Source organism: Syngnathus floridae, chromosome 21 (genome assembly GCF_059516105.1).
Source record: "Syngnathus floridae isolate MCC-2025c chromosome 21, RoL_Sflo_1.0, whole genome shotgun sequence".
Lineage (NCBI taxonomy): Eukaryota > Metazoa > Chordata > Actinopteri > Syngnathiformes > Syngnathidae > Syngnathus > Syngnathus floridae.
The window spans coordinates 7,546,668-7,572,228 of NC_142433.1; the positions used below are offsets into that span (position 1 = coordinate 7,546,668).

The following is a 25,561-nucleotide window of genomic DNA, read 5'->3' on the forward strand; positions in this document are numbered from 1 at the left end:
TCAGGATACAAACAGACAGTCAGACTCAGAGAGGCCTTTTGATTATTTTGCTCACCCTCATTCTAGAGATTTTGATTTGTTTTTCCGGTACAACCAACAACAAAACCAAAAAATGAATGATTGTGTGCATGTGTGTGCGCACAAATGCGTTTTACATGTGCCCATGCATTTAAGTGTGGGTGTGAACATTCACGTGTGGGCAAGGCCAGGGTACATAACTGACTCCTGGCCTGAAAAAATCTCCCAGTCCGGCCCTGGCTGTACGCATAGTTTTTCAAGTATTTACTTCACTAGTAGTTCTTCCACAAACCGCTAGAGAAAGCCAACATAGCACAAGTGAAACCCTGCATCACACTTTGCTTTTTTTAATTGCTTTTTGTTAAGTGAGCTATTGATCAATTTGAAATCTGATTGAGAATCATTATAAAAATGTTTGAAATAAGGTTTCTGGTCACTGTATTTGCACCTGTGGCTATGGAATTTAGCAAGGATAAGCACTCATTCATGACAGTGGGATTTTTGTATCGAACATTCTTGCATGCACTTTTCAAACTGGAGACTTTTTTTCTTTTTGGCCAAAAGACAGATGGGATTTTTCCATCGACACTTTCTTACATACAATTTTCAATCAAACTGAAGACTTTTTTTCTTTTTTTTCTTTTTTGTTGACAAGCACCAGCAGGGAGCGCACGTCCTCACTCAGCTGGCTGAGCTCCAGTGGCACATAAACAGCAACAGCTGCACCCATAAGTGATTCACTTCACTTAAAACAGTCACGTCTAAAGTCCGGTCCGCGGACCATCAGCTTTCATACGACCCGCAGCTTCGGTCTTATCATGTATATATGGCCCGCCTGCATTGTCAAACAGAATAAAAAAATCATGAAACTTGAAACTGTAATCCCTCATTTTACCAAATGGTGGCAGCACCACTTTAATAATATCAGTCTCTGCATCCGTGCGGAGAAGCCCTCTCTGCTCATTTCTGCCATAGCAACTGCAAAGAAAACGAGGAAAGTTGACATTGACGGCTGTCGCTTTCAAGAGAGATGGAATAACCTACCGTAATTTCCGTACTATAAACCGCACCGGACTATAAACGCACCAGCTAAAATTCGGGGATATTTTAGTTTTTTTCTTACATAAGCCGAACCGGACGATAAGCCACACGTGCACACGAGTTTTTTACAAAGAAAGACAGTACACAGAAAGCATTTTTAAAGTTTGAATAACATAATTTAACACAGTGGTTCCCAAACTTTTTCAGGCTAGCGCCCCCTTGGCTCCCCAGTGAATTCCTAGCGCCCCCCCCGTCGACTGACTCGTCCTACCGCACATGTTGTGTACAAATCGTCCCCCCCCCGTCGACTGACTCGTCCTACCGCACATGTTGTGTACAAATCGTCGTCCCCCCCCCCCATCGACTGACTCGTCCTACCGCACATGTTGTGTACAAATCGTCGTCCCCCCCCCCCGTCGACTGACTCGTCCTACCGCACATGTTGTGTACAAATCGTCGTCCCCCCCCCCCTGTCGACTGACTCGTCCTACCGCACATGTTGTGTACAAATCGTTGTCCCCCCCCCGTCGACTGACTCGTCCTACCGCACATGTTGTGTACAAATCGTCGTCCCCCCCCGTCGACTGACTCGTCCTACCGCACATGTTGTGTACAAATCGTCGTGTACAATCCCCCCCCGTCGACTGACTCGTCCTACTGCACGTGTCGTCAAGCAAACATTCGAACTTCTGACTTCGACTTCAGACTGCCGACCCCCTACCGCCCCCTTCAACTTCTGACTTCGGACTGCAGCCCCCCTACCGCCCCCTTTGTCCTCACCGCCCCCCTACCGCCCATTTCGTCCTCACCGCCCCCCCAGATCTTTCCACCGCCCCCAGGGGGGCCGTACCGCCCACTTTGGTAACCACTGCTTTAACATGTCTTTCTAAACATTGTCTGTGACGCAGCAGTAGTACCGCAGCAACACGGAAGTGTGCACGCGAGTTATTGACAAAGAAAGACTGGACACAGAAAGCTTTTTTAAAGTTTTAATAACATACCTTAACATTTCTTTCCAAACAATGCCTGTGATGCGGCAGTAATACCGCAGCAACACGGAAGTAACACAGCACTAATAGGGTTTGATTAAATAAAACATACCGGTAAAAGTCACTGAGACGCGGCGGTAACACAGCAGCAACACGGTAGCACAGCACTAACAGGGATGATTAAAAAAACATACTAGTAAAAGTAAAATAAAGAGCTTCTTCGTCTTCATCTTCCTCCTGTGCACTGAAACCATCAAAGTCTTCCTCAGTGTCCAATTGGAATAGCGTTAGATATCCTTCGCCTCACACTTTCTCAGTCTCTCTTTCGTCGTCGCTTTTATGCATTTCTTCGAGTGTGATGAGGGTCTGTTCATGCTAATCTTATTCATGCACGAAGCGCTAAATTACATTAAACTAGCGAGCAACACGTAAAGCTCCAGAGTAGACGGGACCACGAAATAAAGAAAAGGGTGCCGTGACACAATGTCATCAACATCGACTGCCTTTAGCTTAAGAGCGGCATCATATGTGTCAGGGTTTTCCAGGTTATCTTTATCGTATGATTATGTTGGAATGCAACCTGTAATAAATAACCTAGCTAGATTAGTTTTATGATTATGTTGGAATGCAACCTGTGATAAATAACCTAGCTTGTCCCATCCTACACAAAGTCGTAAAACACCCCTTGCTATGTTTTGACTAGAGGTCAAGGGCTTTCTCGATTCAGTCCACTCTTACCCCCACCCTGTTTCTCTTAATAAAAATGCTCTTGCAGGAGCCGAGAGTCAGACCTTCATTCGATCATCGCTGTACGCACAGCGACGAATGGACTCTCCACCTGCAGGTGTCTAAAAGGACTTACTTGTCTCCCGTGTGGTTTTTGCAAAATAAGTTGGAGTGAGCACAACTCTAACAATATGCATTTCTTTTGTCCCCCATAATGACGGTTTGTGTATAAAAGCTTCCTTTCAGTAATGTCTGTCTTGATCGCGTTCTGCGTGATGCGCGAAATGTTCAAAACACAAACTAGCACGTCTTCTTCGGCGCATTATCTCTTCTTCGTCTGTCTTGCTCTTGCTAGAGCGCCCCCTGGAGGCCGTAAAAATCTATAAATACACTGCGCCGCCATTTAAGCCTCAGGGTTCAAAGTAACCTTCTGAATAAAATGCATTTAAAGTTCACATTCATTACAACTTGTTTTTGGTGAGCAAAATGTCAGAAGATTTGAATTTAAATGCTGATTGATTGGGTTTTAATACAATGCAGATGGTCCAAACAGCGCCACTGCTTTGTGTAATCTCTGAGTCACATGGCAGACTAAGAGAAAGGGTTTAGAGCACAGATGTCAAACTCAAGGCCCGGGGGCCAGATACAGCCCGCCACATCATTCTATGTGGCCCGCGAAGACAAATTGTGCATCAAATTCGTGTGTCATTTCTAGAATTGCAAATTGTCTTCACTTTTAATAATATCTTTTTTTTTAAATATTTGACCAGTTTTTACTCGTCTGATTTGAAAACAAGTTATTTGTCAGTTTGTTTTGTAGCTTTTACTGTATATAATATGAGGTGCTCATACATTTATTTGGATTGACAGTCATAATGGCCCTCCGAAAGAAGCTATGACTACAATGCGGCCCGCGAAAGAAATGAGTTTGACATCCCTGGTTTAGAGCCCTTTGACGCAGGTCACCTAGCGTGCATTCCTACTAAAGCTCATAATAGTCACAAGCAAGACAGCCAGAATAAGCAGCAGTCATAGTAGTGTTTCAAAATAGTATTTTTGTTGTTGGTATTTTTTTCAAAATACCGCACAACAGTGGTCCACAGCCTTTTTACGAGTGTATAAAAGTGATCAAGTCATCACAAAAATCACGAAAAAAAATCTCATATAAGCTGCACCTGACTATAAACCGCAGGGTTCAAAATTTTGGAAAAAAGTCGCGGTTTATAGTCCGGAAATTACGGTAATATAGACTTCTATATCAGGTTACAGAAATAACCACACTTCACACGGATCAATTGTTTAAAACAAAGCAATACAACTTTTGTACATTGTTTATACAACTTATAGTTGGGTTAGGGTTTAATATTTCATATTTGATGGTGGGGACAAGCGGTATAGAAAATTATGGATGAATGGATGGCTGGATGGCTGGATGGCTGGATGGCTGGATGGCTGGATGGATGGATGGATGGATGGATGGATGGATGGATGGATGGATGGATGGATGGATGGATGGATGGATGGATGGATGGATGATGGATAGATTTAATTTTGGTTTATATATTAGGTCTATGGAATAACCTAATATTGACTTCTATATCAGGTTACAGAAATAACCACACGTCACATGTACAGATCAATGGTTGTGTAAGCAACAAACACTTCTGTACATTATTTATACAACTTATAAAATGGTTTTGGGTTTAATATTTTATATTTGATGGATTTAATTTTGTCGTCTATTTTAGGTTATTCCATAGACCATAGACGTCTATTTTAGGTCTACACATAGACCTAATATAGATGTCTATTTTAGGTCTACACATAGACCTAATATAGACGTCTATTTTAGGTCTACACATAGACCTAATATAGACGTCTATATCAAGTTACAGAAATAACCACACTTCACATGTACGGATCAATGGTTGTTTAAAACAAAGTAATGCAACTTCTGTACATTATTTATACAATTTACAGCTGGTTTAGGGTTTAATATTTTATATTTGATGGATTTAATTTCGTCATCTATTTTAGGTTATTCCATATATGGAATGGAGTCTACGCCGTAAACTGTTGGCAATGAGTGACGTCCGGCCATAGACCTCGCGTGACTTCAGGACCACGTCCTCGGTATCTCCACGGGAGGGGCGGGGGCGTCAACTTTTCATAAATGTAAATGAGTTATGACGTAAATGGTCACATGGTGTGTCGTGCAGCGCGAGTGATGTTTTTTCTTTATTTTTTTTTTTGCGTGTGCATGATCCTGTGCGTGAGTGCATGTGTGTCTCTGCTTCTTGGATCTTTACTGCGACACGCGTGACGGGTTGATGCGACACCGCCAGGTAAGAAGCCGGCAGGACACTTGGACAACTTGTCGCACCGCCAATCGGGTCCATTTGGACCAACTCGATGTAGCAACAGTCAACTTTGACGAGCGGCTGTTCAGCAAGCAGCCGCTCGGCCGCCGGCTCGGCGTTGCCCGGCCGGCCGGCCGCCCGCTGGTTCGGTTAACGTCTGAGCTCCATTGGAGCGATTGCGGGCTCCGGGCAGGAGTACGTGTCGTCACGGCGCTGTCTTTTCCACTTTGGCCGTGTCCCGCCGCCCCCGTGGTGACCCCTACCGCTCGCAGGCGAAAGTGCAGCCTGAACGTTAGACGCGTAGCGTGGATGGCGAGGAGGCTAACTTGTTTAGCCTGAAGGATTGTGACGAACCCCCCCGTGTCAGCTCGGGTCCTGCTCGGGTTGTTTGTCCGTCCGAGTATGTGTGCTCGCTCGAGTGCTTTTCGTCCGCCTCCTGCCGGACGCCAGCGTGTGACGATGCTAAGCTAACATCACACAGCGGGGTCATCTGAGGTAAACTCGCACTGCCGGTGTGTACGTGTGTCTTGTCCTGCTTATTGTGTGTCCTTTCTCCTTTGTGTTTCTTCTTGCGTCGGTTTGCGCTTTTCGAGCTTTGTCTATTTTTGTGTATTCGTGTTTTACTGTCGTGGCAGACATATATTCTTGTGTGTATTTCTGTGTGTATTGGATGTGCGTGTCATTTTGTCTCGTGGCGGTCAGCAGCCGTGGCAGTGGTGTAAAAGTGTTCATTTGAACTTGTGAACGTGGTGCAGGTGACAGACGTTCTCCCCAATCGTCTTCTTGGGGCCGGCAGGACTTGAGCATCGGGAAACGTGTGACTAGGCATGCCTAGCTGGCAACGGCTGCCTTGTCCACCCTACATTGGACCCAGGAATTGTTTGAAAAACATTTGACGAGAATGTCGTCAGTGTGCAACGGTATCGCTCAGTTTCTCCACTTGAATTGCGTTCAGTGAGGAGATTGAGTTCATTTTGCTCCGCTTTTGTTGTTGGGACATTTTCCAGGGGAGAATTAGGCGTGTCTCGCACATGCTTGAGAAGCAGACTCAAAACTTTCCGTGCAGTCATTTCACCCGACCCCACCACCACCACTCCCGACGCACCCGCCACCGAAATGTGAAATATTTTTCCTATTTTGGGGCACTGATCACTTCCTGCGGCGTTTAGCCGTCGCTCGCGTCGGCCTTTCATCTTGTGACATGCTTGTGGATTGGGATGGCGGCCAATCAGATGGCACTGCTCCCTGTGGTGGAGGCATGTGAAGCTTTCTGCTTTCCCTGCTTTCTCCGGTATGGATTTTTGGGAGCCCGAGCGCAGCACTTGACAAGACTTTATCCTTCAGAATGTGTTGAAGTTGACGTCGGAGAAGAGTCCAAAACAGCCTAAAGCTGCAGGTCAAGCCAAAGCTTTTCTGAGTTACTCTTCTGGTTGTCAAACATGGCGGATCCAAGATGGCATCTTCTATACTGAGCATCTGCACTTGTTGCTGATGCCGAGAAGCCCGCTGATTTTTTTTTTTCCCTAGCCAAGCAAAATCGCAGTTGGCGACTTTGAAGGCTGTTTAGCGACCGACTCGCCGCCGTTCAGGGTGCTGATCCCGCGGGCTGCCTTGGCCACGCCCCCTTTAACCAAACAGACATCATGCCTGTTGAGCACAAACAGCCAACTGTTGGCAAGCTGGCGCCGTTTGCAGATAAACCCGTTTCAGCCAAACCGCCCGAAGGCAGCCGAGGAGCTAAAACTAAGCAACAATCTGCTCTCAGATCTCACAAGATGGCGGCCGGCCACGGCTTAATGCGTCTTTTGAGCGGGAGTGTCGGGCTTGGACCTAATCTCCACTCGGCCCTCACCATCACGCAGGATCTCAAAGATCACACGATGTCGAAGATCACATGACCGGCCCAAAAGTTCTGAAGGCTTCTCCATAGCAACGCAAAACAATGGAAACATCGCAGTCAATCTTGTCTGACTTGGACACCGTCCGTGAAAGCAGAACCATTGCATCTGAAATGCTGCCATCACTTTGAAATCACGCTGTCCCAGTTTTGAACAGTGCCATAGAAATGGATTTTTTCTTTTTTTTTTTTCAAAATCTGATTTGCGCGTTTTGCTTTGTGTTCCCACAGCCTCGTTAAGACGTGCACCACGACAGGCCCCGCCCACTGGTATTGCACTCCTCCCCTTTGAGGAAGTTTGGTAAGTACGCAGCATCGTCTTTACGGCTGAGATCACACCATTTTGCGGCTCCCGTGTTTTCCGAGCGCCCTCACTCCGCTCCGTCTTGGCATCTTGACCCGTTTCCACGGAAACCACCCCTCTACGTGCATGTGAGTGCACGCGCCTTTGTGTGTTGTTTTTTTTTAATGGTGTCTTTTTTTCGTCTTACCTGCCAACAAGCAAATTTCAGCTCAGTGAGATCCAATCACTTTCTCGGTCATAGCTTTGCGCTTTGTGAGGGCCAATCGTTTCCCATGTGATGTCGCACGTTGCCATGGTAACCTCAACACAGCCCTAAATAAGAGCATGTTCTTGCTCATCTCTCCAGCGTGCCAAGTGGTAATGAAAGAGCCCGAGCGACTGCAAATGATCAAAAGATGTTTTTGGGGCCCTGAAGGCTCATCGTCTTCCTCTGCCTCTTCAAAGCAGCCAGCTTCCAGCGACCTTCCTCCGGCGTGTCTGCCAATCGGCTTGCGTCTCTTGCTGGGCGTCAACTGCAACGATGGTGCTCTAAAGACAAGAAAGACTCCAAACTGTGTGCAAATCGAGCTGAAATGGACGCCGGCTGGGCTCGCTTGAAAGTTAAAATGCCAGACCCAGATGTTCAGAGCGCTTCGAGTCCACAAAATGCTACGACAGGGTGTTTCCTCACCCAAGGGTCAAAATTGACTTTGAGCTGGTGCAATTTGCACTTGCTGCCTTGAGATGGCGTTCATATGACCTGCGCCTTCTAACGCCCCAGTGTTCTCCCAATTGGGATCCGAAAGCGGGCTGGAAAATTATGCTAAGATGGAAAGAAATGAGGGGCTCGAGCTCGGTGCGGTCAGGATCTGTGCCATGTCTGCAGTGACGTCTCTCTTTCTCTTGGGCAGGTCTGGGTTGATCCCTCGCAAAATCCCGCTTGGCTGATACTGGACTCTGGTGCCGGTCCCAAGCAGAGCGTGGATCGGAACGCCACCGCGCTCACCCCGCGTCTCTCACTCGGGACCCTGCACAAGAAGCGCTCATAGCCCTCGTCGGCCCCGATGAGCACGATGCCCGCTCGCAGAATGTCGGCCGCCCCCTGCGTGGTCCGAGGGCCGAGTGACTCCAAGAAAGTGCCCGACATGGAAACGTCATCTGATAATCTGACAGACGAGTCCGAGCCTTGTGAGAAAAGCCACGGCCGCGAGAAAGCGGGTGGTCCGGACCGAGACAACCTCTGCCCTGAGAAGGCGTCAGACGAGGAACGGGAAGTGTGCCAGTTGCAAGGCTACCAGTGCAAATGCTGCCCGTTCCGGTGTCGGAACCTTCAAGTTTTCACAGAGCATGTGGACTCCAGCCACCCCGATGTGATTCTCAATCCACTTTACCACTGCGCCATCTGCGACTTCAACGCCACCAAGTATGAGCTTCTCGCAGAGCACAACAGATGCCTTCATCCTCACGAGAACAACTTTGAGTTCAAGAGGATCAAGAAGAACCGTCAGATCGTCTTGGAGCAGACCATCCAGTTCCAGGGGGAAGAGCAATCGGGAAGCGACGGCCGATCGGGAAGCGACGACCGATCGGGAAGCGATGGCCAGTCCGGAAGCGACGGCCAGTCCGGAAGCAACGGCCAGTCCGGAAGCGACGGCCAACCCGGATGCGACGGCCAGTCCGGATGTGACACTCGTGTGCTCCTGCCTGGCTTACATCCCGCAGCGGAATGGCCAGACTCCGTTCAGGCCCTCTACGGCAGTGAGCGAACTCTCGAGCCCCAGGATCCCAGCCCGACGCTTGACGTCATCGTGGCTGAGCCCTCGGTCTTGCGAGACCCGTCCCACGTAACCCCCGTGCTCCAGCGCCCGCCTAATTATGACTACCAAGCCCAAGTGGCCGTGCCTCTCAACAGTGCCGAGTACAACCCTTCCTTGGACCACAACCCTACTCTCATGGCCTCCTTCAATAAGTTCCCTTACCCGACGCACGCCGAACTGTCCTGGCTGACAGCCGCCTCCAAGCACCCGGAGGAGCAAATCAAAGTTTGGTTCACCGCTCAGCGGCTCAAGCAGGGAATCACGTGGTCCCCGGAGGAGGTGGAGGAGGCCAGGAAGAAGATGTTCAATGGCTCCATCCCGGCTCTCCATCACACGTTCACAGCCTCATCTCGGGGCCTCGCCCCTCGGCCGGGTTCTGACCGTGTCCACTTGACTACCACCGGAGCTGCCGTCGGCTCCGCTCTCGCGCTCAAACGCCCCCCGACGACTCCTTGCGGTCCCGAGTCCAAACGACCTGTAATGACAGTCACCCCGAGTCGAGGAGGCCCCAATGAGGAAAAAGAGCGCCAGCCTGTGGCTACGCTGGCCGGTGTGGCCCCATTTGCAACGGATGTGACAAAGTGGTCCACTCTACTGACGTCCACCTCTTCTTCTTCATCGCCACGCGCCCAGGGCAAGCTTCCCTCTTGGTCGGCAAAAGCCAAAGCCGTAGTGTCGCTGCCATCCATGGTCTTTCCAGAGTCCTTAACAAGGCCTACGATTGCGCCGCTGCCCATCTTTGCCCCACCCTTTAAAAGCTCGCTCCTAATGCCCTGCCTTTCCAAAGAGACGCTTCCCAACACCGCCAATATGACGTTCCCAACTTTACCTTCGCTTGTCACCCCTCGCCCCCCCGTCATCCGGCCTGTACACACGCCGGCCAAATTCCCCACCAGCTTTCCACAACTGGACCCCAGTGCCCAAGATGAAGGCGGCGCCCAAGCCGAAGGGACGCACGGTGAGTCTTTGAGCGACGGGCCGACACTCGCTCGTGGCCAGCCCCCGCTTGTCCACTCTCAGCACGAGTCGTCGCTTCCCGCTCACTTCCCGCTGCCAGAAAGAATGAAGGGCAAGACGACGCAGCAGCTGGAGATCCTGGAGGAGCACTTCCAGAAGAACAGCTTTGTCTCTCGCACCGACACCGACCGTCTAGCTGTCGCCACCGGGCTTTCCTGCAGCCAACTGGACGGCTGGTTCGCCGATCGCCGGGCGCTCCGGGACAACCTGGAACTGGCGCTCCTCGGCTCGATGGGCGCAAAGAGGTCAACTGAGGTGGACCGGGATGCAACGCTGGCCCCGAGCGAGCTGAGTTTTGGTGCGGCCGATTCCAAAAGTGGCTCTGTGCCTTCGGGCCGCTCCCTTCCTCCTCTCAACAATCACTTTGCTTCAAGTGAAGGGACGGCTCCGTCGGAGATTTGGCCCGGACTGGCCTGCGTGGACCTGGCGCGCTGGTTCCGCGACAGTCGCTCAACGCTGCACGCCCAATTCTTCCACAATGGCAGACTGAATGGCGGTGCGGGGATGCCAGACAAAAGCCCCCGTGAGTGCTGCCAGCTTCTGGAGGCGGAACCGGCCTGGCTGACAGAAGCGCGTGCTAACGGCCTCAGCGCACCGCAGCACGGCGAGCTACAAGAGCGCCTTGCCGGCAGGTAGCGTATCTGCACGTCTTTGGCAAGTCGATGGCTTCCTTCTGCAGCCGCGATTACATGTCAGAGTTCGCTTGAGGTCCGACTGATTGCTAAATGTTTGAAGGAAGTTGATAGCTAACTGATAGCTCACCTGCTGCCAAGCGCTCGTCTTGCCGAAAGTCCAAAATTTCACCAAATGGCTCATTAGGTAGTCGGTGTTTGTATGACATGCATGCCAGCGCTGTATTGTTTTCCCAATTCAATCGAGACCTTCCTTTTATTTGATCTGTTTTGAGACAATTCAATTCCTCAAAGCGGCTGAATTTGGCATCTGATTTTAGGATTTGGAGCATTTTGCTCCACTTTGTGCAAGAGCGCTTATGCAAAGTTCACACAAAGCGGATATGCCCAAAATAGCAACAGTGGTTGTCGGCCCCCCCACTGTCAAAGCGTCACTTTGACATTTCTTTTGCAGTTTCTCATCAGGCACAGCAAAAAAGCTTCACAATGGGTGAAAAAAAGCATTGCCATTTTGTACGTTCTCGTGACGTTCCGTCTGCTGAGCTTGCCAATGTGGTTCACTGTTGTCTTTGCCTAGTTGGTCCGTGCTGCCTCGCTTGACATTAAATTTGCCTTGGATTTAGTTTCTTGGGTCTTGTTTGCAGGTGCGAATAACGACAGTCGTCCTTTTGCATCGAGTGCTGGACAAATGGCGACGGCACATTTCCATCATCCGACAGCTCCTCAGCGGGGTGAAGAGTCTCCACCCACTCAAGGATGTCTGACAGGAGGGTTAGCTGGCGTGCCTAACGTGTGCTAACACTTCCTTAGGTTGCGTCAAGAGTTCATGTCGGCGTTGGGGCTGGCAGCCTTTTTGATTACCCCATGTGCTGGATTGATGCTGACTTTGGGACCTTTTTTGGGGGGGGCGGTGTTGCCATGGAGACTGAACTGCAACACTTTTTCCTGGAAGTAGATGTAGCCACTCCCACTCACGTGTGTGTGTGTGTGTGTGTGTGTGTGTGTGTGTGTGTGTGTGTGTGTGTGTGCGTGTGTGTGTGCGTGTGTGTGTGCGTGTGTGTGTGTGCGTGCGCATGTGTGTGCGTGCGCATGTGTGTGCGTGCTTGTCAGTGCGCATGAAAGACTGTCAGCGAGCATTGTGTGTGTGATTCTTTTGTTCTTAAATGGCCTGTTTCTACTGGTTTTTACAAACAAAAGAATGCGCACACACACAGCACTTGGCAATAGTTGTGAACGGCCTCTGGACTTGTGCCCGCCTTGGGCTATTGTTGAGCGTCACATTCAGTCGGACTGAAGCCTCCTCCACCCACCCAAAAGCCAAGCCGTACCATGGGATTTTTGGAAGTGTGCAGCAGCGAGGTGCTGTTTTGTCATGTTTGGGCCGCCATCATCTTGGACTACACGCATCATGTATACATGTTTGCCGAACGGGGGTGCATTACCACTTTCCTGTCCTTTGATATGATGAATGTCAAAGACCTCTCGGTTGCAGTTGCTTGTCATCCTGTCAAGACAGGACAACATGAATGTAAGCTAATGCATGTGTGCGAGTAAGGACCCGATTTTATCCGTTAGCATCTGGAAGAGGCCAGGCCCACCTCTCTTTTTCTCACGCTTCTTCGATGAGACGACATTTTGTCTCAGGTGTCGCTTTTAACTCACATTTGTGTGTCCAGGTCAATTTATTGTGATGTCCTCCAATAAAACGCTTTTTACACCACCATCTAGTACTCACAGTCTGTTAGCGCTGGTTGTAGACAATGTTATCAGGCGATGTTAGCCCCTTTTAACAAATATCCAAATCGGCTGGAAATTTGCAGACAAAATGTTGATCTCAAGAAGCAGAATGATGTGCTTGTGACGTTTGTCCACTAGAGAGAGCTGTGATGCAGTCTCAGCACACATTGGCGCGTGGCCCCTCGTGCCTGCCAGCTAGTCATCGTCCTCGAGCATGATTTTGATCCTGGGAAGCAAATGGAGATGGTGGTGAAGCGTCAACCAGGTGAGTTTCAGCATTAGCGTGTTTGGAAATTCCTCATTCTTGTCAAGTTCTGCAAATACTAAAGTCAGATGATCTGCTTGTCGTTCACTCTGTTCTTGTCAAAGGTCGAAAAGTACAAGTTGTTTTATTACTCGTGTTTGTCACATTCATCATCAGTTCTAGTCCTTTTGTTTTCCTTGCCCAATCTGCAAAAATCCCCGTCAGTCGGGTCCCGCAGTCTTGACTTGCTGGGAGCGTGCATCAGTACCGCTTTGATTGATTTTGAACTTGTGCATTGATCACGCACGTGCGCAGCTGCTAGCATGTTAGCATCTAAATAACTTTGAGCGAGTCAGGGAACAAAAAGGAGACGCAAAGACAAAACCATCAAAGGCGGTACCAGTTGAAGGTAATTTTGTTGCCGGCAGACCGGTTGACGAGTTTGTCACGAGTGTGCTTTGATGGCGCAGACTTGATTTATCACTGGGGAGTCTCGCTCGGCGTCTCTGCGATGATGATCACGCTTCCTGTCAGGACGGCAGCGCCTGGCTGGCACGCAGCCCGCTTTCATCCGTCAGCGTTTGAAATTGTCGTTGCTGAAAAAAAAAAAGCGTCTCGCTGCCTTTTCGCCGTTTGGCCCCGGGAGCTCGCCGGAGGTCCACCACGCTATCTCTGAGACGACGTCCTGTCACGTGAGGGCCGGTCACCGATACCTATGTGGCGGCATCGGATGCTTCACGTCATCCTGGTTGACTCCGACGGGGCCCGGGCTCCTCCGGGAATTGGCTTGGCACTCGGGGAACGTCAGCAAAAGACAAATGCTTAGTGGGAAGTGACAGGCTCAAACAGCGCTTTGAAAATCGGCAGCCGCTTGCTGAGTTAATGCAGGTTAATGCCGACGCTATACATCAAACAACATGTTGACACGTATACGCTCGTCATCCTTACACACTGGCTTAGCGTTAGCGTTCACAGGCGCCTTGAAACCTGTAGCTGTTTGCACACCTGTTATTCTCCGATACGTTTTCACCACTGGGAAAGTGGATTTGTTCCTAACTTGCTTAGCTGCGCGCTGTCTGTCGAGTGAAATCAGAAATGGGTTCAAACAAGAGACAGGGGAGACAACTGAGTAGCTTTTCAATTATTTTTGAAAACAACCCGGGGAGCGGCCCAAGCCAACGAGTCGAATATTGTGCTGATAATAGCTTCAGCGTGCTGAAAAAGATGACGACAATCTGGCGTCGGACTTGTGTCAAGTGCTTTTTGTTGCATTTGACAGCCAGCCATCTGTATTACCCTCATCGTGATATTTCTATTTTTCTCTTGACAGTCCTGTGAGATGGTCATGCTGCTCCCGTTCCGACAATTCCTGACGCAGGAACGTGGCCTCGCAGGTAAAAAGAGAACCCATTGCAAATTTGAGCAGATGAAGGCAAGCACAAAAAAGCCCAACAAGGACAAGCAAGTGCTTTCCCACGTTGGCGTCTACTCTGGCAATTGTCGGTGTCCTCATCTTGTCTTACTGTCAAATGTTCTGTCACCCGATGGTAACTTGGATGGTGCGAAACTATCCAAGAGTGCTTGCAAAGGGAGTGAATGTTTTGTTTTGGCAAAGAACCAGGCCAAATATTTACTGTTTACAAAAACCCTGACACTAAAGCAACCTTTCCGACTTCAGCACTTGGCTGGATCCGGCCTTGAAAAAAGCTGGAGAAGAAGCTCGGACGGACGTCAGGTGGCTGCCGCCAAGTGTCCTGCCGCACCGAGCGAGCCTGCGCTCACGTTTGACACTCGGATTGGTTTGCGCCAGGAGACTCTTCCTGGATCACGTCTCCCCGCCGCCGATGGTCACCTTCACCGGCCGCTCGCTCTCGGGCTTCCTGCCCTTGCTGTTGGCTATCGTCGAAGGGGTCCTTCCCCTCCGCCGCCCGACGTCCAACCTCAGAGAACCACTGGCGGATTTGTTGCACGCTCATGTCCGACTTGGCCGCCAAATCGTCCAGGTGCTCCTCGCTCACAACTGGCCGTTGGAGGAAGTAGGCTCTTAGGAAGGCCTTGCTGCTTTTGCCCTGCGAGGACAAACACACAATGGGCACAAGTCACTTGCTTGGCAAATATTTGCCTTAACTTGGCGTCAGCTCGGTCGCGACCGTCGTGTTGTCCGTCAATTTTGGACTTGGAATTTTGGCCAAAGGCCCATTGGAGATGGCTCAACACTACTCGGAGACACGGGCAAGACTTTGCTGCCCTTACGCACCTTGCCGGGCATCTGTGCGTCCTGTTTTCCAGCGTATGGCCGTCGCGTCCTCCTGGACCAACCTCGGAAACGCTTCCTTGACTTCCTCTGCGTCCTTGCGGTTCCATCCGGCGAGGCCTCGTCCACCTGCGGAACACAAACGGTAGGTAGCTCTGGCATTTGCTCGCTGGCTCGATCTGGTGCTGGATGTTTCCCGACCTTGCCGGCGTGGTAGTGGTCAAACCACTTGAGGTTGCTGTTCTTGGCAGCGTAGCGTGTGTCCCCGAACCAGTTGACCACGTAGTTACGAGGCAGGCCACAGTCCTGCGCCATCTTGTCATACTCTTGGGCTGTGGGCCAACGCGAGCGCACAAAAGCTTTCTTCAGAATGTCCAGCTGCGCCGGAGTTTTCTTCAGAACTCTCCGGCCAGCGGGGGGCATAGTTTCTTCGGGTTCACCAGCTTCTTTTCCGGTTTCTCCGGCTTCCCCCTTGCCCCCCTTGCGCCTGTCGCTGAACCAGGCATCCACCTCGCGACGTGTCAGTTTGGTCTGTGCCCGCAAGCGCGTGAGCTCGTCGTCGGACGGCGTGTCACATTTGTGGAAGCTGGACTCCAGGATAAGGAGCTGACCCGACGTCTTTTCCTTAAACTTCTGTGGTGTGAAGTCCGGGAAGGCGTGGCGTAGTTTGGTGCGGCGGTCCCTGGAGGCGCGGGGCGAGCCCTGGTCGGCTGTTGGCGGGAAGTCGCCCGTGTCGTCGCTGGAGTCTATGACGATGGCGGCGGCACTTTTGTCAGCGTCGGCGCCTTTGTCGGTGTCAGCGCCTTTGTCGGAGCCTTTGTCGGCGCCTTTGTCAGTGTTGGCGCCGACCCAGCCTGCCACGCTGTCGTGGCGCAGGTCCCTGGAATTCCTCTGGTTGTATCGCGTGTCGCTGAACCACTTCTTGATGGCGCGCTTGGACAGCCCAGTGACCCGCATCAGGCGGGAAATCTCTGCGTCGGTAGCGAAGCGCCGCCGGCCGTAGCTGGCCTTCAGTTCTGCTAGCTGCTCTTTGGACTTTTTGGGTTTGAAGGCAGAGTCTAAAATGGCGGATGCCTTTTCCGCTGGGGGCTCGGCAGGAATGGCTTCTGCACTTTTGGGTTGGGTGGCGGGAGCGACGGTGAGCGTAAGCGGGGCCGCCGCAGGGATTTTGGCACCCTCGCCGCTGCCCACCTGTGCCAGGACCAGGCCCGGCTGGCCCACGATCTGACATGTCTGGAAGATGTTGGCGGCCATGTTGGCGGGGATGACCGTGATGGTTTGTGGGAGGCTTTGATGGAGCGTCTGGACGGTGCCGTTGGACTTGTTCCGGCGCGCTTCCTCCACCTGCCGCGACAAGCATGTCTCATTGAGCTGCACCACTTGCGTCAAAGCTCTGGCTGCGCTTTCATCTCCAAATAAAGAGGTCAACTCTTTGTCATGGAAAGACAGGATCAAATGAACGACCGTCAGTACATTGGACTTGATGCGCTTCAAATCTCGCCTGGCTCTCCAAATGATCTCGGTACGGGCGTGGCTCTGTTTTTTGCACATAAATTTGGGACAATGCGGGTGTGTTGCAAATTTGAAAAACTTTACATGCATATCATGGGCTTTTTACATGGAATCTTTCAAGACATGCTTTTAAGCTTATCTGCTTTGCTTTTTTTTTTTCTTAATACTACTTACATTTAACTTATGATGCAAAAAAAATGTGTGTGCCTTTCTTGCGTGTCTATTGTCTACAGCAACAAAAAAGAATGTCTTGGAGCTACGATGAATGTGGCTCTGCAGGTTTTGCTGCGTTCATTTCAAGTTTGGAACCAATTAACTTTGTGAACGCGACTGCACCGCCTCTCTCGGAGAGCGCAATACAATGGTCATTGGTGGATCTGGACGGTTGACGGTGAGCACACTACAGACCTCTTCCGGGGTCCAGCTGACGCCATGTTTCAGCCTCTGGGCGGAGAACCATACTTTGACGTTCTCCTCACCAAACTTGGTCTGCGATGCCAGCGCCGCAATCTCTGACGACGACGGGTAGGGAAACCTGTGCGCGGGTCAGCAAGTCAAAACATTGGAAGGATGCCGCCCGGCCCCGACCTACCTGTTGTAGGTGCCCAGCAGGAGGACATTGTTGTCCATGGCCACGTTGTAGGACGGGATACTGCTGATGGGAATAAGGAGCTGCCTCTGATTTTGCAACGCGGTTAGGACCTGAGCCAGGGTCCCAGCGGGCAGGGTCCCAGCAGGCAGGGTGCCGCCATTGACATGGAGCACGCTGGGGCCGTTGACCACCAAATTCTGTGGCGGTGGCCCCGCCTGGATTTGCAGTGGTGCAAATACAGGAAGCAGCGAGGGCGCAGCGGTCACGGGGGCCATGGGGCCGGGCGACAGAGCGGGCGAATGGTTGTACTTGTCCATCTCATCGTCGCTCTCCACCTTGATGTGTTCGGTGGCCATTTTGTACGAGGCGGTAAACTTCTTGGGCTCAGCTCGGCTCCTCATGATGGGTGTCTTGCTGAGGGCAATCCCTTTACGACGGGCGTCTTCATCCCACCCGTCATGAGGGCCGACGTCGTCTTCACGCCACACGTCTTCCTCCCTCTCCGGCGAGTGAGGCCCCGAGGCCGGTTCGTCCCCGTGCGTGACTGCCGTGTCTGTGAACTGGTCCTGGCCCCGGTGATGGTGCGCGTAGTGAGTTGCGAGTGCGTTGTAGCTGCGGTGGCAGAGAGAGAGAGAGACAACACAACCTTCTGATTATAGTGTCCCCATGGGCCAGAGCGGACCCACAGATGGGGCTCTTCTGGCCCACGGGCTGCACGTTTGACACCCTTGTTCTCCTCCGCAATTGACTTTACATGCTTTTGCATACTCGAGCCATGCGTGGGCGGAGCCTACCTCCTGGCGTGATAGTGGCACTCTACGCAGATGTACGACGTGTCAGCGACCAAGTCGGGGTGCTCCGAGTCAACGTGCTCAGCAAACAATTGGAGCGTTTTGTAGTCTTTGCAGTCATAGCCTCCCGACGACGGCTCCGAGACGCCGTCGTTCACGCACCGGTCCGCATCGTCCCCGTCTGAGTGCGGCGGCAGCATACATGGCGTGCTGGATTTCCTACGGCTCGCCATGACAACTTTTTGCCCAAGAGCTGCTTCACTTGTGAGCGCCTTGCTGTGGCATCATCACATCAATGCAGGGCTCAGGGGTTCTGGTCAGGGTTCCATCACCGGATTTTGTTTGACTTCCCAAATTCAATCAAGCTTCATGGACCGACTTCATTCGGGTACACCGGAAGGTGAGTGGAAACCATCCCAACAAGTCGAGCCGAAACGAACCCAACTTCTGGTCGTTCGTGCCAGTCTCAAGCAAATTGGGTTTAGCGAGCTGCGTTAAAGTTTGCACTTGCTGTGTGTTTGTGCGTGTGTGTGCGCGCCCGTGCGCGTTTGCGTCAGCAGCTGATAAGCTAGTAGCCTCGGCTAGTTAGCTCGCGGTTAGCCTAGTGTGCATCTCCGCTTGGGCGTCAGTCTCGCTGTCTCACTCTTCCGCTCACCAACGACATGTAGTCCATCAAGGCGGAACCGCGAGTGAGCCGCCTTGAGGCTGCGGTCCCGACTCACTTGTTTTGGGTAGATTTGGCAACGGCGACGGTTAGTGGCAAAAAGACGCTTTGGGTGGTGAAACCAATGTGATCGCATACATTTTGAATGGCAGCAACGACAGAGGCTCACGTCCGCTTTGGCCGATGCCGAGTAAAATCTGAAAACTGACGATCGACTTTGCTCAATTGTAAGGCCTGTTTTTATGCGTGAGTATGTTGGTAGTTGTGGTAAAATGTATCAAACGTGCTTTTTTTTCCTTCAAAAACGTTCACTAGGAAAGATCAGTACCATCATTTGTTAACCTTTGTTTTGAAGGCGAGCATCGAGGCGGAACTGTGATCAGCCTGACTGATGCTGACTATGACTCTTAAAAGAGCTGGGTGCGTGCGAGTACGTCACGCGCAAGTCAGTTGTTAAAATTGTGCTCCATTAATGGAGTAATAAGGTACCTAAATGATGACTAAAATGTTTGTGTGCAAAAATAACGCAGAACGCAAAAAGTACTGCGTTACTAGTATTAATGTCAGTAGCACATTTTTATTTAGTTTTCGGTTTTTTGACTCAAATGTTTTTTTAGCATCAGCCGCAATGTTGTCATTTAAATTGTTTTTTGGTTGAACACAATAAGGTTGTAGACTAAGTATAGACTTATTCGACTAAAATAAAAGTGTCAACTTTTTTGTAACACGTAAACTTGTCCTTGGCTGAGTCATTACGTCCATGCGGTAGAAAACTTGGGCAGATTTTGGTGAAGTTCAAGTAGCATCCGTGATGCGCTGGCTCCCTCTAGTGCATGTACGTGAAACAAGCAACTGAATTCCTGTTCCAAAATCACCAGTGGCCTCACTTGTTTGTGGTTTAAATTATTTTGTTGTTGCTGCTGCTTCACTATGGTGTATTTTAAATATGAGTTCATTGATATTAAATTGAACTTTTTCGATTATTTCTTCAGCTACTGTATAAATGCAACTTTTTGATGAACAATCGTGCTGCTGTGTTTTAGTCGTGAATTCCATTCTTTGCGTCCAAACGTTCTTTTGCTTTTAGACCCCGTTTTGCAAAGCACATTGAGCTACCCATTGAGCTACCTTGTATATGAAATATGCTATAGGAAATCAAGCGTCCTTGCCTTGCTGCGATTTGGAAAGTCAAGTCTAAAAGGTGGGATTAGACCAAGATGCAAGGAAATCCCTACCAATATGTTCAGGTGTGCAATTCTCTTTTTCACAAACACACAACTGAAGCTTGTCATTTGTCCCAACTTTTCTTGAGCCATAAAATCAGGTAAAAACCAGCAGCGTAAGATTCAACCATTTGAAAGGAAAAGCATCTCAGCCATTGTGCTATTGCCAGCCCTGCATCAGCGCATGAGAAGATCGTGGTGTCATAAAAGAGGTTGAAGGCGTTGGCTCATTTTGCGCTGACAATCCTCTTCCACGGGCAAAACCTTGTGGGCAGCACCTGCGGACCGAGACGATTGAGACGTCCGTGATTAAGAAACCGACGATTGGGTAAGCGGGCGTTTCCGTGGCAACCCACCGCCTCTGAACTTCCTGTACAAGACCCATCCCATGATGGCGACCAAGATGACGAGCGGAATCACCAACCCGACGCCGATGGCGATTTTCACATCAGCCACAGGTTCGCCCAAAATCTTGCCATCTGGACCACAGAAATCACAGTCAGCAAAAAAGTTCAGCGCTGCTTGAGGATGCCAAGATGTCTGCTCGTCTCACGGCTAACTGCTGCTAGCGACAGAGCCCAAACATTTCACCCAAAATCCTGTACAAGAAATGCCACACCGCCTCGGAAAGCAGAAGACGTCGTGGCCGAGAGCCGCGCTGGTCTCGGCAATCTATTGGTCCAGTTAGCAGTTGACGGAATAAACCCATTTGCTAGCCAAACATGCTGACACAGATCGGGTTCAACAAGTGCCCGTTCATCAACTCTCTGTATGGTTATGCCAGAATTTGGAGTCGCCGCCTCACCCCAAAGCTTTTCGTCATGAAGTCCAGACGCCGGATGTCGGAGGACGCAGGTGAATTTGGCGGTGTCGCTCTGAAGGACCTCCACGCTGTCTCGCCTCTGAAAGCTGCCGTCTCCGTTGGGTCGCACGCCCAACGACGCCAAGCCGTCCTCTCGGGTGAGCTTGCGGCCGTTACGCCGGATCTCCAGGATGATGTCCTTGCGTGGGAAGCCGCTGGCCAGGCAGGTCAGCAGCAACGTACTGGCTGCACGCGTCGGCCTGGCAAAGAGTTCGAGGGAGGGCGGCGCTGCGCGCGCGTGCACAGGCCACGTCAGCAACGACGTTAGCCCCTCTACGCAAGCGCGACCGCCACCAGAGCCTGAAATAGAGCGGGTGGGCGGGCTTGCCGGTCCGTGTACATACGCGCGGCCTCCGTTTGGTTGCGCTGGTACTGCAGGAAGCGATCCATCCAGCCGATGCACTCCTTGTCCAGGTAGGCGCGTGTGTAGACCTTGAGGAGACGCACGTCGTCCCACTTCCTTTTGGTCTCCACCGCCATGGGAGCCGTGGCCACCCACTTGGCACGCTCGTAGTCAAAGGACAGGAAGTCCAGGCCATCGTAGCTGTATGTGTCCACGCCGCCACCGAAAGTTAATGTGCCGTTGGGATGCAGGTTGCCCCGGCAACCGTGCAACCACTGGAGGACATGCACATCTGTGGATGGTAAAAAAAAAAAAAAAAAAAGCACAGGGGTGTCCAAGTCCCATCTTTATAAGCCTGATCCGGCCTGTTTTGAAGGTATCCACACGGTTTGGATGCTTATCAGGTCATTTTAAATGAGCTGCTTGTTTGAATCAAGTTGGGTTAGGGTTATCTCTCTCGAGGACTCCACCCACACCTTGACTACGGGCCAATGAAAAGCTGCGAGTGGCTGAAGTCCTACCTGAGCGGTTGTGTCCCATGCGATTAAGCAAGATGTCCACGTTGACCTTGAACCACTGCTGTTTGCTCTTCCTGGACTGGGTGCCCTGCTCCCAGTAGGCGGAGTCCAACTTCTCGGCCATCCAAGGCTGCTTGGGGACCTTCTTCATGGTGCTGCTGTCGTAGTAGTCGATCACGTGACTGTCCAGCACGCCCATGGCCGTGAAGTAGCGCGAGCCATCACTGCCGGATGGCAGTGACGCGCCCTCCGACAGCCCCGTGTAGAGGTACGTCAGAGTGTGAGTTTCTGGGGGAGGAGGAGGGGGGCGGGGCATGTAACCACAATTGTGACGTGCTGCCTTTCACATGGGCACTATCCATCAAACCTGTCCTGCAACACGGGAACATTCCTGGGCGCACGAACACGCATACGCACTCATATAACCTGTCTTGTCTCTAACACGCACGCGCATGAACTTCACAAACACCCAGGTGTTATTTTTGTTTCTTTTTTCAAATATCTCTTCCCATACTGTTACACACACACACACACACACACACACACACACACACACACACACACACACACACACACACACACGACGATATCAGCGCACTTTGGACTTTGCGCTTGCTTACTTTCGCTTTGAGTTGAGTCGGCGGTCAAATATTGTTTTTTTTTTTCAAAAGAAAAACGTACCTGCGTTTGCGACGATTGGCCAGCCATAAACCAAATACGAGATGAAGACGGGGATGAACATCTTCACATTTGACCAAAGTGTTAAGAAAGTCAATCGCCAACTTGGATCAAACACCCTGTCCTCTGTCTGTCTGTCTGAACAGGCTGGCTCTCGTGCGCGCGCTCGCTCTTGCGCTCTCTCTCTCTCTCTCTCTCTCTCTCTCTCTCTCTCTCTCTCTCTCTCTCTCTCTCTCTCTCTCTCTCTCTCTCTCTCTCTCTCTCTCTCTCTCTCTCTCGTGTGCTCTCGTGTGCTCTCTCTCACGGTGCGTTTATGTTGCTCGTAAATAGAACAAACGCGGTTTGCTTTTTGTTTTGTGGCCTCTTACACATTGCATTGCATTGCATTTTCAGCTCCACTTTCAGCTCAGCAGCTATTTATTCTATCATCACAGTCGCACTCAAGTTGCACTTAACTCCACACTTGCGCTATCTGTCTGACTGTCTGTCCGTCCGTCGGTTGTGGCTGGAGCTCTCACGCGCGCTCGCTTTAAGACTTAGAAGTGCCACCTTTCCGTTGTCACCGGAACGCGCCAGCATCCATGGCAACGCCTCCTAGCTTCCATGTGAACTAGCGCCTCGTCTTGTGACGTTTGATTCACAGTTTTTCTTATTCCCCCCCAAAGCAGAGATGAGTCGAACTCCGGATGCACGAGCGAGGTAACATTTGTTCATCGTTGGCTTGGCTTGTGTTTGAACGACAAGGCTATTTAGCCAAGCTAAGTTAGCCGCGTGTCGCTAACGTGTTTTGTCTTTGGCTTCATTTGAACGTTAGCAAATAAGTATAAACGTCCCCTTGTATCGATCCCAATTGATGGATGAATGATTGCGAACCCAAATAGAATTTTAGCAGACATTTTAGGAGCTAAGTCCACAATTTGAATTGGCTGAATCGAGCATTTTGGGACAGACTATAGTTGCTATTTGTGTTGTAGGTGTATAGACAACAATAAGCAAGACGAGCGTACCTTTTGTCCATCTCCCGGACGACCATTTAATTATTCTGTAGCTACAGCGTAAAGGGAGATGACTTGTCGCAAGTCATATGATGAGATGGGCTCCTTTCCTTGTGTTGGCTCACGTATGGCAACATTAGGTGACAATGGTGGGACACGTTGATGTTTGTTCAGGGACAACCAGACCAAGAGGATCCAGGAGAACATCAGCAACGTGGAGAAGCACTTTGATGAGATGTGTCAAATGTTTGCCGCCTATGGCCGCAAAGCCGCCAGGCTGCGCGACAAGGCTGACGTCCTGGTGCGAGAGGTGGCCGACTACGCTGACACCGAGACCCCTAGTCTCAAGAAAGGCATGAAGCGGTTTGCCGAACACCTGGCCAAGATTCAAGACTATCGGCAAGCCCAGGTGTGTGTGTGTGTGTGTGGGGGGGGGGGGGGGGGGGGGGGTGTATGGATGGCAGACAAATTCGATGTGGCATACCTGCATTTTTTCAGGTAGAGCGGCTGGAGGCCAAAGTGATCGAGCCGCTGAAAGGTTACGGCGCAGTCGTGCGGCGGAAACGGGTGAGCTAGCATAGCGTTAGTGTTAGCGTGACCAAGGGCTATGGGGATGACAGCGGCTTTTCAGGAGGACGTGAAGGCGGTCCAGAACGCCAGGACTCGGGAGTCCAAACAAATGCTGCAACTGGAGCGCACTCGCCAACGGAACCCGTCCGACCGACAAGTCATCGTATCCTTTAGCTTGACCTCTTTGATGTGTTCAGGCAGCCAGCTCCTAACTCCGTTCTGGATCCAATCCATTTCCCCAAAGAACGCCAGCGTGTATTTGTTCATTTGACTCGGGTGCCCGTGTGGCCGTAGCTCCCTCGCATTTCCCGGTATGCCTCGCAACATCTCGTAACGTTGGGCCAATTGTTGCTTCCTCTTTCCTTGACTCCACCGCGTCCAGTCTCAGGTGGGTTCCCCGCCGCGTGTTGGTCCAGCGGCGTACGGGGGGAGGAGGATGTCAATGATGAAGTTGCCTCTCCCGCTGTGCGTCAGGCCGAGAGTGAATTGCAGCGAGCCACCATGGATGCGGCGCGCACCACGCGGCAGCTGGAGGAGACCATCGATGACTTTGAGAAGCAGAAGATTCGAGACATCAAGGTGGGAGGCGGCCGGGTCAGAGCTGCCGCCGTCCTGGCTAGCGTGACTCCTTTTCTGCCCGCCAGAGAATCCTGTGCGATTTTGCCGCCGTGGAGATGTGCTTCCACGCCAAAGCCTTGGAGCTCTACACATTGGCCTATCAGAGCATCAGTGGCATAGACGAGGACGATGACTTGGAGGTACGTTGGCCTTCATGCTCGCGTAGCTTCCTTACGCTGGCAGACGGTACAGAGATGTCTTGGCAGAGGTAGGGGTGCTTCTTTGTCGTGGCAGCCGTTAACAGTGTCAGCCCTGGCGACGCTTTTTCTCCATTGCTAAGTCGGCCACGTTTTTCATTTCGACATTCCTGACCGACAGCATGAGCCCTTATCCGCGAGTCTCCACCCAATCTGAAGCGTTAAAACCTTGCTTTCTTTCAGGCTGTTCTTTGAGACATTTGGAATTTTGAATGGAGACCTTTAGCCAATTTCAACAATTGTTTGAGCTGAGTGTTTGCACCCAGTTTCTCTGCAAATGAGCGTTTGTAGTCATTTCTGTCACTGACTGTATGTGCATGCGTGCCCGCGTGCGTGGGGTCAGGTGTTTAGGAGTTCGCTACACCCGCCCGACTACTCGGAGCGCTTGGATGTGGTGCGCGCTAACTCTCTGGACGGGACCGCCTCCTCCTTCCTGACGTCCGCGGCCGCCTTCCAGGTAGTACATAAGCCTACTTTGCTCCTCTGTGGTGCAATGTGGTTTTAATTGGATTGGTCGGCGAAGCAACAGAGAGTCTCCGGGCGGCAGGCTGAGGACGAGGAGGACGAGGACGAATCTGAAGAGGAGGATGACTCCGATGAGGAAACGCGATGACGCTAGCGCACGTTGACATCTGCGCATCCGTGCCAATTATGAAACATTATTGCTGTTTGAGTGAGAGCGCTTCTCTGACAACTTTTTTTGTTTCCATTTGAATCTGTCATGGAACGAAATGCACTACCAGATGGATTGTCACGCTAGGAAACATTAAAAAAAAATGACTCGAACAGCTGTGTGTGTGTGTGTCAGTCAAGGCCCCTGAGATTGGAATTGCACATGTGTATATATAAGCGTGTATATTATTTGGGCTTTTGTAAGTAGAGCATCTTTTGCGCAACCTTTGATGATATTCGATAGTCCTTGTTGCGTCTTAAGAACTTTTCGGAGTCTTAAGCAATTTTATGATGCATGTCTTCCCCAGGGT

The 25,561-nt window shown here is 51.0% G+C and overlaps 4 protein-coding genes across 10 annotated transcripts; 2 read left to right on the forward strand and 2 right to left on the reverse strand.

The window, feature by feature from the left end:
• The first annotated feature begins 4,956 nt into the window (after nt 1–4,956).
• Nucleotides 4,957–12,500, forward strand: LOC148380406 (zinc fingers and homeoboxes protein 2-like). Of its 6 annotated transcripts, none has more exons than XM_088364338.1 (4): nt 4,957–5,119; nt 7,263–7,332; nt 7,682–10,780; nt 11,425–12,500. In XM_088364338.1, the coding sequence occupies exons 3-4, from the start codon at nt 8,379–8,381 to the stop codon at nt 11,432–11,434; spliced, it is 2,412 nt and encodes an 803-aa protein (XP_088220464.1). In that variant the 5' UTR covers nt 4,957–5,119; nt 7,263–7,332; nt 7,682–8,378; the 3' UTR covers nt 11,435–12,500. The 6 variants fall into 6 exon arrangements, with proteins under 6 accessions (XP_088220464.1, XP_088220462.1, XP_088220468.1 ...); XM_088364336.1 differs by having other exon boundaries at nt 8,226–10,780; XM_088364342.1 differs by lacking the exon at nt 11,425–12,500 and having other exon boundaries at nt 8,226–10,446; nt 10,523–10,776.
• Nucleotides 12,501–13,891: 1,391 nt separating this feature from the next.
• LOC148380407 (zinc fingers and homeoboxes protein 1-like) lies at nt 13,892–18,737 on the reverse strand. Its single transcript, XM_088364335.1, has 6 exons — nt 17,914–18,737; nt 17,120–17,731; nt 16,936–17,062; nt 15,217–16,359; nt 15,019–15,144; nt 13,892–14,830 (listed from the first exon to the last, which is right to left on the reverse strand). The coding sequence occupies exons 1-6, from the start codon at nt 18,141–18,143 to the stop codon at nt 14,540–14,542; spliced, it is 2,529 nt and encodes an 842-aa protein (XP_088220461.1). The 5' UTR covers nt 18,144–18,737; the 3' UTR covers nt 13,892–14,539.
• Nucleotides 18,738–19,859: 1,122 nt separating this feature from the next.
• LOC148380408 (major histocompatibility complex class I-related protein 1-like) lies at nt 19,860–22,381 on the reverse strand. Its single transcript, XM_088364348.1, has 6 exons — nt 22,202–22,381; nt 21,524–21,808; nt 21,004–21,294; nt 20,603–20,887; nt 20,154–20,276; nt 19,860–20,075 (listed from the first exon to the last, which is right to left on the reverse strand). Exons 1-6 carry the CDS (start codon nt 22,260–22,262, stop codon nt 19,999–20,001), a joined length of 1,122 nt encoding a protein of 373 aa, XP_088220474.1. The 5' UTR covers nt 22,263–22,381; the 3' UTR covers nt 19,860–19,998.
• Nucleotides 22,382–22,459: 78 nt separating this feature from the next.
• cibar1 (CBY1 interacting BAR domain containing 1) lies at nt 22,460–25,364 on the forward strand. Of its 2 annotated transcripts, none has more exons than XM_088364347.1 (9): nt 22,460–22,897; nt 23,368–23,602; nt 23,692–23,760; nt 23,825–23,926; nt 24,146–24,151; nt 24,238–24,342; nt 24,408–24,521; nt 24,922–25,035; nt 25,108–25,364. In XM_088364347.1, the coding sequence occupies exons 1-9, from the start codon at nt 22,869–22,871 to the stop codon at nt 25,189–25,191; spliced, it is 858 nt and encodes a 285-aa protein (XP_088220473.1). In that variant the 5' UTR covers nt 22,460–22,868; the 3' UTR covers nt 25,192–25,364. The 2 variants fall into 2 exon arrangements, with proteins under 2 accessions (XP_088220473.1, XP_088220472.1); XM_088364346.1 differs by having other exon boundaries at nt 22,464–22,897; nt 25,102–25,364.
• The last annotated feature ends 197 nt before the right edge of the window (nt 25,365–25,561 follow it).